Source organism: Herpailurus yagouaroundi, unplaced genomic scaffold, assembly GCF_014898765.1.
Source record: "Herpailurus yagouaroundi ecotype Mexico unplaced genomic scaffold, PumYag 181, whole genome shotgun sequence".
Classification (NCBI taxonomy): domain Eukaryota; kingdom Metazoa; phylum Chordata; class Mammalia; order Carnivora; family Felidae; genus Herpailurus; species Herpailurus yagouaroundi.
In genome coordinates this window covers 28574380-28588975 of record NW_024412412.1, presented here as the reverse complement: position 1 = coordinate 28588975, position 14596 = coordinate 28574380, and the positions used below count along the sequence as shown (strand labels likewise).

Sequence of the window (14596 nt, the reverse complement as noted above, 5' to 3'; positions counted from 1 at the left end):
CAGAGAGAGAGAGCATGAACAGGGGAGGGTCAGAGACAGAGGGAGACACAGAATCTGAAACAGGCTCCAGGCTCTGAGCTGTCAGCACAGAGCCCGACGTGGGGCTCGAACTCACGGACCGCGAGATCATGACCTGAGCCGAAGTCGGCCGCTCAACCGACTGAGCCACCCAGGCGCCCCTCGTGGTCCGTGCTGACAGCTCAGAGCCGGGAGCCCACTTCAGAATCTATGTCCCCCCTCTCTCTCTGCCCCTTCCCTGCTCGTGCTCTGTCTCACTCTCTCAAAAATAAATAAATGTTAAAAAAATTAAAAAATAAAATAAAAATAAAATATTTGAGTTTGTGCAACTGTTACAACAAAATTTTTCTACAGTGATTTGTTATAAAGTTTAAAAAATACGTCATAGTCTAAAGAACTTTGGTACATACATACGCATCAGTGGCTGCATACAGTTTCTGATCTTCAGTAAGAGGAAAATCACTCCAGTTGCTACAGCAGATAGACCTGTCTTTCAGAAGCTGTTTGCCAAAGAGGTGTTTAACCAAACCATTGAGGCTCCAGGTCTCTTTACATTTCAGCTAGAAGTAATGAAAGATCAACACTGCAAAAAATTATTTCCATTTTCAGGTACTCCTAGATACCACCAACTGACGAAGTCACAAATAAAATTGGAAATGTTATAGTAAAATATATAGTATATTTATATATAGTGTATATGTTATATATATATATATATAGTATATTTAGCAGAGATAGTCCTTGATAAACTTACCATCATTAAAAACCTCATTTGCAGTCCATATTATATGAATTTAACTCTGGAGTTCCCTAATGTAGGTATTAAAATTCTTGGACTATAATGGAAAAAAGTTAGATAGGTTGGTAGGCTTTCTACCTAGTCCAATGAATACTTGGCCAAACATGAGAATTCAACCTAATGACTACATTAATAAAATAAGTGAAATAAGAGTGATGGAATTGATGGCCAAACTTCCACTAAGCATCATTCCACAAGAGCTACATTATGCTTTCCCTTAAAAAAAATTATTGGTATAAATGGATCAATGAGAAAAACTTAAAATACAATACTTAAATATGCAAATATATGAAACAAAGTCAAAGAGTACTAAATGCGGGGGGGGGGGGAGCGGGGGTGGAACCAGCTTAAAGCAACTTTGCTAAGGTAACGGATTAGAACTAAAGGTTTTCACTATGGAATACTCATATGTGACTACTGTTACACTAACATACGGCTTAAATTATTTTTTTCAAAATATCTAACATTCAGATAGACAGGACATTCTGTGAAACACAAATTTATCTTCTTTATGAAAATAATATATGTATTACATCTACCCATTTTTTATTTAAATTCCAGTTAGTTAACATACAGTGTAATATTAGTTTCAGGTGTGTAATATGGTCAATCAACACTTAACACCCAGGCTCATCAAAAGTGCATGCCTTATGCCTACCTTGTCATTAGCAACATCTGTCAGCTCCACAAAACTCTTCAATTTGATGTCAAAGTCCTTTAGAAGTTTCCACTGATCTCCTTGGATTCCTACACCTGCTTTTTTAATTGCTTCATTTTCAAGCAACATTTTTAATCCCTGAGGAAAAACTGTAACATTTTATTATTATTTCCATAGGTCCTTTCAAGTATTATTGATTTCTTTCCTACTTCTTACACACTCTATGTTTATATTTAAATTTATATTTATGTTAAGCTTAAATTCAGAAGCACATTCATCTTTAGTATTTCCTTTCTTACCTAAAGCAAAGTCCTGACAAATAACAAAAACAACTAGTTTGAATGTTTCCTCTGCTAACACTAACAGTGAATTCCAGATCATTTAGCCTCTCTAAATTTCAGTTCTCTATTATTTAAAACAGGAATAATATCAATGCCTGACGGGAATGTTGTAAACATTAAATAAAAGAGGGATATGAGGGGTGTCTGGGTTGCTCAGTCGGCTAAGCATCTGACTCTTGATCTGGGCTCAGATCATGATCTCATGTTTCTCATGTACTGATAGCACAGAGCCTGTTTGGGATTCTCTCTTTCCCTCTCCCTCTCTCTCTCTGCCCCTCCCCTGCTTGTGCTCTCTCTCAAAATAAATCTTTAAAAAATATATATATATAGGGATATGAATGAGACAGGTGGAAAATGAATACTTCAATAAATTTCAAGTTAAAAAATAAAAATAAAAGTAAATGATAAAATAAAAATAAATAAGAAAATAATAATAATAATTAATTAATTAAAAGGGGTGACTGCCTGGGTGGTTCAGTCAGTTAAGCTTCCAACTTTTGATTTCAGCTCAGGTCATGATCTCATGGTCATGAGTTCAAGCCCTGCATCAGGCTCCACATTGGAGCTCCATGCTGGGAGTGGAAACTAGTTAAGAAAATAAAATAGGAGTGCCTGGGTGGCTCAGTCAGTTAGGCGTCCACCTTCGGCTCAGGTCATGATCTCACAGTTCATGAGTTTGAGCCCTGCATTGGGCTCTGTGCTGACAGCTGAGAGCCTGCTTCAGATTCTGTGTCTCCCTCTCTCTCTCTGCCCCTCCTCTGTCACTCTGTCTGTCTCAAAAATAAATTAAAAAAATAAAAATAAAAATAAATATTTAAAGAAATAAAGGAGTAAATGAATGAATGAATATGAAGCAATGAAAGAAGCAGCAGCTAATTCAAAAGCTTAATTTTATAGGGATAAAGTTGACATAATACAACTATCAACCATGTAAAGTTTAAAAAATACAAAGTTTATATTAAAAAATATAAAGTTTAAAAAGTTAAAAAATGAAACAAAGAAAAGAGATACCAACCTGCCATAGAAGAAATATGAAACAAGTAACATTTGCTCTCTGACACACATAACTGAATCAGTGCAACTCTGCCCTGCTTCCCTGGAGTGTATACTGGTGGCCATTCCATGTCAAATCCTACCACATCTCCAAAAGACAGACTCATGCTAAAGGGGGAAAAATAGTATAAATTAAATACATTAAAATTTTAACTTCTGCATTCAAAAAAATTAAAACACAAACCACATATGGTAGAAGATATCTATGATACAAATAACTGATAAGGAATAGCCAGAAAATCTTCAAAATTCCTCGAAAAGTCCTTAAGAAAAAGATAATACAGTAAAATAAAGAAAATGAAATATATGAACAGGCAATTCCCAAAAGAAAATCCAAATGGCCAATAAATCCAAGTAAATAATGTGAAGACAAAAAATCTCACTCAAAATCAGATGCAAATTTATCAATACAATTTCATAAATATATGACTGGCAATAATTCAAGCCTCACAATATCAAATAAAGAAAGATATCTACCAGTGGGACCGTTCATACACTGGTGAACGTTAAATTAGTAAAATCCTCTTAGCTGAAGATGTACAAACACTGTTACCTGCAAGTTTTTCTCATAAATGTATCAAGCTCTCATATGTACACAACCAGACAGATGTTTAAGAATGTTCATTGCAGGTGCGCCTGGGTGGCTCAGATGGTTAAGCATCTGACTTTGGCCCAGGTCAAGACACCACAGTCAGGACATCAAGTGCCCACAAGTGCAGTGCAACATCTTCACTGGATGTGGAGCCTGCTTAAGATTCTCTCTCTCTCCCTCTGCCACACCCCCCCTTACGCACACTCACGTGCACACTCTCTCTCTCTCTAAAAAACAATGTATAGATATAACAGAAAACATGTAACATATGACAGAATGCTAAACACTAAACTCATGGTAGAAGTTATCTCAGGGGGCTGTGGAGGAGAGAATCACAAAGGACATACCTGGGGCTTCAGCTGTATTTTATTGTAACATTTCTTAGTAGAGATTTGAAAAAAAACAGATTTTAAGATTTGCTAAAGCTATGTGGGAGGAATATGGGGTTTGTTATATTATTTTCCATTACTGTTTATATTTGCCCTTTTTACAATTTTTAAAAATTAAAAATGTACATAACAAAATCTCAAACTTTGCTTTGGGACAAGATGGAGTACCAGGGATCAGACATATGTTTCCTCTACGAACAAACAGAAAATTGAACAAAATAAGTAAACAATAGCTTTCAGACACTGAACAATGGGCAGTAAAGGACTCTGCTCTCTGAGGGAAGGGAAACAATGGGGGGGAGTGCCACTGTTGCCCTTGTTTTCTATGTGGAACACTTTCCAGACAACAGAACAGGGAGGAGAATCCAGAGCAGAGCACTGAGTCAGGGAGACAGAGTTCGGAGCCAAAGACGCAGAGGACCTGGAAGCTGTGGGTGGTTTCTGGAGAAAAGGGAGCTAGGTAAGAAAGAAACTGAACAAAGAACAACCAGGGAATCATTAGATGAACAATTCCTAGTGCTTACCATACTGGGAAGAGGCACTAAAGTTCTGAAAAGTCACAGCAGAGATTCCTGTTGATCACCTGGGGCAGTCAGCAAAAAGGCCAGACTGGTCACACCTTATTATAGTGCTAAATTATTCCCAGAGTAAAGACTTCTAAAGACCTGCCCTAACAAAGCTTAAAACTAAAGGCTCAGGGAATCCAGCCAGGTGGCTCAGTCGGCTGAACCTCCGACTCTGGCTCAGGTCATGATCTTAGTTCCTGAGTTCGAGCCCCACATCGGGCTCATTGCTGTCAGCATGTCAGTGCAGAACCTGCTTTAGATCCTTTGTCCTCCTGTCTCTGTCCCTCCCCCACTTGTGCTCTCCCAAAAAGAAATTAAAAAAAATAAAATATAAATAACGAAATAAATAAGGCTCAAAAGGTAAAAGCTGGTCTTCAGGTAACTTAACTGTTTAACAGAGCAAAGCTCCTTTCTTTGAAAAAAAGCAAATCCAACATTCAACAAGGTAAAATCACAATGTCCAATCAAAATTGTCAGCCATTAGGATAAAACAGGAAGATGTGACCCCTAACCAGGATAAAAATCATTTCATAAAAAAATAAAATAACTGAAATAATTGAATTAACACGTAAGCACACTAAAACAAGCATTATAAATATGCTGAATATGTTCAAATATTTAAAAGAAAACATGAATATGATGAGAGCCAAAATGGAAGATATTTTTAAAAAGAAACAAAACTAACTTCTAGAGATGAAAATACAATAAAATGAAAAATTTACAGGATGGGATGATAGACACTACAAAAGGAAAAAAAGTGAAATTGCAGACATAGCAGAAGGAACTATTCAAACTGAAGCACAGAGATAAAAAGAATTAAGGAAACAATAAAAGACTGAAAGGGAAGAGAGCTACATGACCAATGACACAGGATTAAGCAATCCAACCTATGTGTATAGAGGCTGCCACAAGGAGAAGAGAGTACAGGATGGGAACAACAACAACAACAATCTAAAGTAATGTTTTAAATTTGATGCAACTATAAAGCCACACATCCAAAAAGCTCAATGAAACCCCAAGCAGGATTAAGACAAACTGCACTACAGAAAGGCATATCATAATCTAATTTTTTTAATGTTTATTTATTTTTGAGGGAGAGAGAGAGAAACAGGGCATGAGCTGGGGAGGAGCAGAGAGAGAGGGAGACACAGAATCCGAAGCAGGCTCCACGCTCCAAGCTGTCAGCACAGAGCCTGACGCAGGGCTCAAACTCACAGACAGTGAGATCATGACCTGAGCCGAAGTAGGACACTCAACTGACTGAGCCACCTAGGCGCCCCTGGCACATCATAATCTAATGGTTGAAAACTGTGATAGCAAAAATCTTTAAGGTGGCCAGTAGAGGCTAAAAACAAACCTGCCTGTCTTTCCTAACACACACAGAATTTATCAGAACTACATTCCTCAAATCACTTATGCTTACTGCCTTCAGATACGACATGCTATAGCACTGTTAACATGGTGGAGTTAATATACAATCGTAAATGAAAAATTTTACTTTCTCTGTGAGACAAATTTTGTTCTATATAATGAGACCCAAAAGTGGCCAATTAACTGTATGCAGTAGGAGTGAGGACACCTGAATACTATTTCTAGAATTCATCTACCACCAGGAGATAATAATAAATAGCTAAACTTAACTCTGCTTCTTTTAACCACTGCAATGTATAACAGTTTAAAAAAAAAAAAGTGTAACAAGTTCAAAGAAGATCTGAATGAATTCTCTACTACTTCCCCTTATAAAATGCTTCAAGTGCCTTACATTGCATTAATGCAGAGTCCTAATTTAACAAGTCAATTTTTAAAAATACTAACAGTCCAGGGTCACCTGGGTGCTCAGTCAGCTAAGTGTCCGACTCTTGGTTTTGGCTCAGGTCATCCATTATCTCACCGTTTGTGAGTTCAAGGCCCACATTGGACTCCACACTGACAAAGCCTGCTTGGGATTCTTGCTCTCCCTCTCTCTGTGTCCCTCCCCACTCGTTCTCTCTGTCTCTCTCTCAAAAGTAAATAAACTGAAAAAAAAAATACTAACAGTTAGGGCACCTGGGGGGCTCAATCATTAAGCATCCAACTTGATTTAGGCTCAGGTCATGATCTCATGATTTGTGAGTTCAAGCCCTACATCGGGCTCTGCACTGTGTTAGTGCAGAGCCTGCTTGAAAGGCTCTCTCCCTCTCTCTGTCCCTACCCCACGTGCTCTCTTCCTCTCTGTCAAAATAAATAAACTTAAAAAAAATACTAACAGTCATTTCTAATGTTCTTTTTAAGAATCATTCACTATAATTTTTGCTCACTAAATGCAAGAGAGGTGATCCAACCACTATTCTATATTACTATTACTAGGTTGGTATTTTTAATGAAATATAATGGAGCATTTGGAGGTTGAATAATTCTTGTATTTTTTTGTCTTACATTAATTAACAATGTCTTCAATAGTTCTACATATCTGGGGGCACCTGGGTGGCTCAGTTGATTGAGCATCTGACTCTTGGTTTCAGCTCAGGTTATGACCTCCCAGTCATGGGATTGAGCCCCATGTTGGGCTCTGTGCTGATAGCATAGAGCCTGCTCTCTCTCCATCTCTCTCCCTTGTCCCCACTCACATACACATGCTCTCTCTCAAAATAAATAAAACAAACTTTGAAAAAAATAGTTCTATATATCTGAAGTAGCAAAAGCAACAAAAATTTAGCGAAAGTAATAGACAGGCTTATGAATAAACAAACAGGTACGCATTACACATTTAATCCAATGATTTTAAGGGTTTTTTAATGTAAAATTAGAACTCGTCAAGTGATATTCCACATGTAGAAATAATTGTCTATAGAACATATCTTAACTGTAAAATTCAGTATACTGACAAATACTGTCATAACAGTTATCTTCAAATGAAACTAGGAAATTCAAATCTCTTACCTAATATCTTCCGACAGAAAAGAACAATCACTAGCTTCATAACTATAAACAATGGATCCAGTGAACTCTAAGAAGGGGAGAACATCTTCAAAAATACTCCTCTGAACAGATGCCTTGAATTAAATAAAATTCCAAAAGGCACAAATAAAGTTCACATTAAATAAGAAATGTTCATGGAAATCATGAAGTTCAGTGTAGCATTCAAATTATAGTTCTAAGTTTTATCACTAATGTTCTAGAGACTTAATAAAGTCAGAAGGACAATGTAGCAAAAATGAAGCCATCCATAATAAAATTATTTTTCTAAAGAGCTTATTTGTAAACTTATAATCCTATGTATTTTCATAAGAGCACTTATTAATGTTTTTCTATAATTATATTTGTATTCTAGATGTAATAATGTTGACTTAAAATGCTAAAGACTGGCTGGTGGATCTTGAATCTATGAAAGCTTAAACTTAATACCCACAAAAATTCCCATAGTAAATACTGTCTAAATTATCTAAATTAGAACACACTAGTAAGGTCAACCACACAAATGTGATAAAAAGGTAAAGTACACAGCAAGAATTCCCATTTTGTAAGCCCAATTAAAATTTAATCCCATTCCACCATTCAATAACTAGTTGTGGTTAAATCACACAACAGCAATTGTAATTAAAATAATGACCTGAAACTTACAAGTGAAGACTGACTCAATTTACAGTGAAATTTCACTAAATTTCCCATCTGAAATAAGAATTGGTGGGGCACCTGGGTGGCTCTGTAGGTTAAGTGCTTGACTCTTGATTTCAGCTCAGGTCATGATCTCACCATTCGTTGAGTTCTCTAGGAGCCTGCTTGGGATTCTCTCTCTACCCCTCCCCCACTTGCTCACGCACTTTCTCTCTCTCTTGTTCTCTCTCTCAAAAATAAACTAAAAAAAACAAAAAAAAAAAAAAAAAAGAAGAACTAGTGAACTGCATACCTTTCTTTCTTCTACATGACATCTCTCATTCTGCATAGACATCCATTCTGGAAGTTTCCGCTGCTGTGGAGTTGTTTCCAATTTTTTTTCATTCATCTTTAATAAGGTCAAGTAGCAAAATCCAAAACACAATTACTCTGTGAATAAATACAGTGCAATCTTTGAAAGAAAACTCAGAGAGAGGCCTGTGGATATGAATGAAGAAACAAAGATGCATATTTAAAGTTATGGCATTTGGCCCACATATAGGTTATGCTAGATCTAATAACTATACATTTACTATTTCTTCTTTCTAAAATAAGTGAGCCAGTTTAATTGAGCTCGAAGGTCCTAGCAATTTCAAAATCCTATTCTATGACTTTGATCCTTTCAAAGGATCAAAGATAATCTTTATCTCACTACCAAAGACAATCATTGGGTGTATAAATTCTTACAAATTTTTGACATGTTTAATTTTCTTACCACCTCTCCTAAGATCTAAGTAAACTCAGCAAACTGTTGGACTTATTCACAAGTCTACTTGAAAAATGAATTTTTAGACTGAGAACAGCTTTTCGATAGTAAGGGTTTTTTTGTTGTTGTTGTTGTTGTTTTTTTTAATTAAGCTCTTGGCCTAGTAACTGAACAAATTTCCCTAAGAATAAGAGTTTTACAGGGGATATTTTTAAAAATCTATTACTAGGGGGCGCCTGGGTGGCGCAGTCAGTTAAGCGTCCGACTTCAGCCAGGTCAAGATCTCGCGGTCCGTGAGTTCGAGCCCCGCGTCGGGCTCTGGGCTGATGGCTCAGAGCCTGGAGCCTGTTTCCGATTCTGTGTCTCCCTCTCTCTCTGCCCCTTCCCCATTCATGCTCTGTCTCTCTCTGTCCCAAAAACAAAATAAAAAACGAAGAAAAAAAAAATCTATTACTAGCTTTGAGGGCTCTTCCCAATGTAAACCACACTTCAAGAATAGTTACGGAAAACACAATGAATAGAACCATGATATACTCTTCTTGTTAATGGCAAATGGATCCATACCCTCAGGTGACTTAACATACTAAACTGAAGTAGCTTTAAGTTCTTAATAAAATCTTTCCAACTCCAACCTTAGTTTCTATTAACTCAAATTTCCAGTAAAGGGACAGCAGTTTTGAATATATACCTAAAGATTCTTATGAAGAAACATGATGTTAATATGAAATAATCAAAGCAACTATTTATGATTTAGGGACAGCCTGTTATCCCTCTTAATACTTAGCAATATAAACCCTGAAGAAATTAAACAGTATTAGCAGGTATCCATTTTAATTGCTCATTTTCTAAAGCATGAACCCCCAAAACTGAGAATACTGATAATTTATAAAGGAAAATGTTTAGAGATTACTCTAGCAAAATTTTCTATATAGAACCAACTCCACCACTCTTATGCATTAGGAAGGAAAGGGTTAACAGGAAGCTAGTAATACACTCTCCCAACTGGGGAAGGGTAAATGAAAGACAATGGATCACAATAAATAAAACACTAATGATCTAAATGATCCATCTCAACAATGGATCCCAATAAATAAAACACTAATGACCTAAAACCAGAGGGTAGCCCTATAAACCTATCAATGGCATTTACTAGCAGAAAAATACCAAAGAATACCTATCTAGAAAGTGCTGTTCACAAGATATAGCTCAACTATCTTGACTGCTTATCATAAATACGCCTGACATTATGGATTTATTAATTTATGGCTATAAAATGGGAAGTAGTCAAGTAAGCTGTGTAATAAAGAAAATATAAAACAGAGGAGTTCCAAAACCAAAACAATTTCTTTTGTGCAAAAAAAGGGGGGTTTTTTTGCACACAATGCTCAAACTGTTCTGTTAATCCAAAACTATAACATGTCCTATTGCAAAAGAAAAGGACATTTTTGGAATCTGTGTCTGACAGTCTCGGGCTCCTCCAAAAAAAGAATATGCCATCTGCACTTCGTGCTTGCCTGTATTCTTTGAATCATTAGCAAAATTTTGACATTGGGTAAGATCTATGAATCACTGGATCAGAATGGACAACTCAAGTATGGGTGTTACCACTTGTATTATATGCACTAAGATAAAACATATAAAATATATGTATTAGTCACTATAAAACATTTTACAAACATTAGTAGTTATTAATATGTGTATATGTGTCACAAACTCAAAACTCTTAACAAGAGAGTTAAAAGTTAGTCCCAAAGTCTACTTTTATATATGGTCTGTTCTTAATCTTAAAATATTATTTTTATAAAGCTGAAAAACAAGTTTTTGCTATACACAGAGTAGATAATTTGCAAAACTGCCAGAAAATTGAGGTTCCTACAAATAATACACAACTCTATAAAACCAACTACAAAATCTTGTAATTTTGTAATTCATTCATTCATACTACCAAAATGGAAATAAAACTCCAGTAACTCTTCCCTACTGCCACCTATAACACTAAAATTGTTTTAACTTGAAATGCTTAGTTTTCAGATGTAAAATACTCTCTTTTGCACACAAAATTCTGTCTAGATGCTTCCAGGCAAAGAATTTGAAAGTAAACTTGTTTACAAACCTAGTATCTTTCTCAAATTTACTCAGCTCTCAGCAGATAAAAAGCATACAGAAAATTAAGGTTGTAGAATAATTTGCAACAGGGAAATTCTTCAAGATACATAAGGATTTTTTTTTTAAGTTTAATGATTTATTTTGAGAGCGAGAGAGCAGGGGAGGGGCAGAGGGAGAGTGGGAGAGAGAGAATCCCAAGCAGGCTCCATGCTGTCACCACAGAGTCCAACACGGGGCTCAATCTTAGGAACTGTGAGATCATGACCTGAGCTGAAATGAAGAGTCAGATACGTGGGGCGCCTGAGTGGCTCAGTTGGTTGAATAACCGACTTTGGCTCAGGACATGATCTCACAGTTCACAAGTTTGAGCCCTGCATCGGGCTCTGTGCTGACAGCTCAGAGCCTGGAGTCCGCTTCAGATTCTGTGTCTCCCTCTCTCTCTGCCCCTCCCTCGCTCACACTCTGTCTCTGTCTCTCTCTCTGTCTCTCTCTCTCTCTCTCAAAGAATAAACATTAAAAAAAAAAAAAAAAGTCAGACACTTAACTGACTGAGCCACCATGGTGCCCCAAGACACATGAGAATTTTAATTGCTGATCACATAAAGGCTATTCTCATGAGGGATCCAAGTCATCGATTAATAGAATTTTTAACATATATTTAGATGTTATGTTGTTGAGTACAAACCACTTTGACCGGTCTTTCTCTAAAATGAAGTCTTTTCTCATTTCATAACACTTCATATTGTACCATTAAAGGACTTTAAATTCCTCTTTGAAATAAATACAGATGGTCCCTGATGAACAATGGTTTGACTTAGGATTTTTCAACTTGACAACAGTGCAAAAGCAATACATATTCAATAGAAACCACACTTCAGATTTGAAGTTGGATCTTTTCTCATGCTAGTGATATGTGGTATGATCCTTTGGGGTGATGCTGGGCAGCAGCGGGGAGCCACAGCTCCCGGTTAGCCAACACCATCACAAGGATAAACAACCAACACACTGACAACCATTCTGTAACCATGCAACCATTCTGGTTTTCACTTTCAGTACAACATTCAACAAATTACATGACATATTCAACACTTTATTATAAAACAGCCTGTTAGATAATTTTTGCCCAACTGTAGGCTAATGTAAGTGTTCTGAGCACATTTATGTTAAGCTAGGCTAAGCTATGATGTTCAGGAGGTTAGATGTAAGAAACACTTTGGTCTGGGCACCTGGGTGGCTCAGTTGATTAAGTGTCTGACTCTTGGTTTCTGCTCAGGTCACGATCTCACAGTTCATGAGTTTGAGCTTTCAGCAGAGAGCCTGCTTGGGATTCTGTCTCCCTCTCCCTCCGTCCCTTCTGCACTTGCTCTCTATCTCTTTCTCAAAACTTAAGAAAGACAGACAGACAGACAGACAGAAAGAAAGAAAGAAAGAAAGAAAGAAAGAAAGAAAGAAAAGAATGGAAAGGAAAGGAAAGGAAAGGAAAGGAAAGGAAAGGAAAGGAAAGGAAAGGAAAGGAAAAAGGAAAGGAAAGGAAAGGAAAGAGAAAGAGAAAGACAGACTTTTGGTCTATCAGGGAAGTCCTCACTCAAGGAAGATCTGTAATGTACTTTGATTTGGTTTGCTTTGGACTTTCTTCAGTTTCTTTTTACTCTTATTTCATTTTTTCTAATTGGCCAAAATTACCATTCATACTTTTTTCCCATAACCAATGACAAAATTTCATTTTTTTTTCCATCCTACTATCTCAGCAAACTAACATGACAATATCCCTTCCCCACCAAGACACTACATTTGCACAGTCCTTCTCCCTAGCAAGGCAAAAGTCAGAGTGTTTTTACTTCCCCACCCTTCTACATACTGTTTTTTGATATGATATGGTTTTAGTTACAGCCTGTTAGTTTACTTAGTATTGCTCTTCTATTTCAAGAATCCTTACTATTTTCTTTTTTTTTTTTTTTTTTCAACGTTTATTTATTTTTAGGACAGAGAGAGACAGAGCATGAACGGGGGAGGGGCAGAGAGAGAGGGAGACACAGAATCGGAAACAGGCTCCAGGCTCTGAGCCATCAGCCCAGAGCCCGACGTGGGGCTCGAACTCCCGGACCGCGAGATCGTGACCTGGCTGAAGTCGGACGCTTAACCGACTGCGCCACCCAGGCGCCCCATGAATCCTTACTATTTTCTAAACATTTGTGTTACAAATTTTATCAACCATTTTAATATTCCCCATCCCCCCTCAACTTCCCACCCCCATCAACTCTCAGTTTGTTCTCAGTTAACAGTCTTATCATTTTTGTCTCCCTGTTTGTATCTTATTTTTCCTTCCTTTCTCCTATGTTCATCTGTTTTCTATCTTAAATTCCACATATGAATGAAATCATGATATCTTTCTGACTTATTTCATTCAACATAATACAGAGAACTCTTCAAATTATTTTCTTCAGGTAGAATATGTAGGTAATAAACTCTGATCCCCTGCATATGTGAAAATGTATTTTTTCAAACAGATAGGAGAATGATGTGTTGGCTGAGTACAACCGTCCCTCAGTAGTCTATAAATACTCTCTTATTGTCTTCTACCTTTTGATGCTGCAAATAAGAAATCCAGTGGTTCCATGATGGCTTTTCTCTTATAAGTAATCTCTATTTCCCATCTGGGAGCTTGAAAGACTTTCATGGATGTCTATATTTTAAGAGGCCCAAGTGTAAACTTTATTCTCCCTGGGATCAGGACTCCTTTTCACATCTTTTTCTTCAAATCAGAAAAATTCTCCCTCATTGTAAGTTGAATTGTATCCCTCCCCCCAAAAAAGATATGTTGGAGTCCTAACTTCCAGTAAGTACTTCAGCATGTGGCTCTTTATTTGGAAAGAGTCTTTACATCAGTAAATCAAATTTTAACAAGGTTATTACAGTGATCTATAATCCAAACTAAGTGGTGTTCTTACAAAACGGGGAAATGTGGACAGAGACAGGCATGCATAGAGGGAAGATGATGTGAAGCAACACAGGGAGAAAGAGTCATCTAGAGACATCATCTAGTAATGAACAGATCTGAAACAGATCCTTCCTCCACAGCCCTGAGAAGGAAACAGCTCCGCCAAAAACTTGACTTCAGACCTCTAGTCACCAAAACTACGAGGACAAATTTCTTTCTATTCATTATGAACTAAATCACATAAATTTACTATAAATTAAATCATAGTTTGTAATACTTAACTATGACACCTTCAGTAAACCAATATAATCCTATTCCTAGTTATTGATTGCCATTATCTATTCCTTTTTTTCCTGCTACAACATTTATTCACATGCTGGTGAATTTCTTACCTGGATTTCATCTCCTAGACTCTATTTTTTCCCTCCTGACTACCAACTCTTTAATTTTAAGATACTTCTTCCACGTGACTTCCAAGATGCTAATTTCACTCTCAATGGTGATAGTCCTCTTTCACTTTGTCTATTGGATTTTTACAATGTTAAGAACTTGATTGTTAGTTTCAGAAAGTTTCTTTGTGCTCTAGTTGAGTCTCCCTAAATGTGCTTATTATTTCTTTCTTTTGTAAAAGTTATAATTTAGTTCAAATTATCTGTTTCAATAGGAATGTCCCATTCTGTTGTTCTTTGGCCTTCTGTCCACTGATAGGGGCTTCCTTAGTCAGACTATTATTTTTCTTTGCTTGTAAAACTCTATTTACCATCAGCAGTCATCTGCTCTTAGGGTCCCTCAGGTTA

General features: G+C 36.8%; 1 protein-coding gene across 3 annotated transcripts in view; it reads right to left on the bottom strand.

Annotated features, from left to right (window-relative positions):
• WRN (WRN RecQ like helicase) overlaps positions 1–14596 on the bottom strand; it is a 150873-nt gene that overhangs the window by 104164 nt on the left and 32113 nt on the right. For 2 of the 3 annotated variants that reach the window (XM_040490189.1, XM_040490191.1), the window contains exons 2-6: positions 8303–8487; positions 7336–7448; positions 2832–2977; positions 1476–1624; positions 429–578 (exon numbers count right to left, since the gene is read on the bottom strand). In XM_040490189.1, coding sequence (XP_040346123.1) covers positions 429–578; positions 1476–1624; positions 2832–2977; positions 7336–7448; positions 8303–8398 — 654 coding nt within the window. In that variant the 5' untranslated portion in view covers positions 8399–8487. The remainder of the gene's footprint in view (positions 1–428; positions 579–1475; positions 1625–2831; positions 2978–7335; positions 7449–8302; positions 8488–14596) is intronic. The other variant, XM_040490190.1, reaches the window with a different exon arrangement.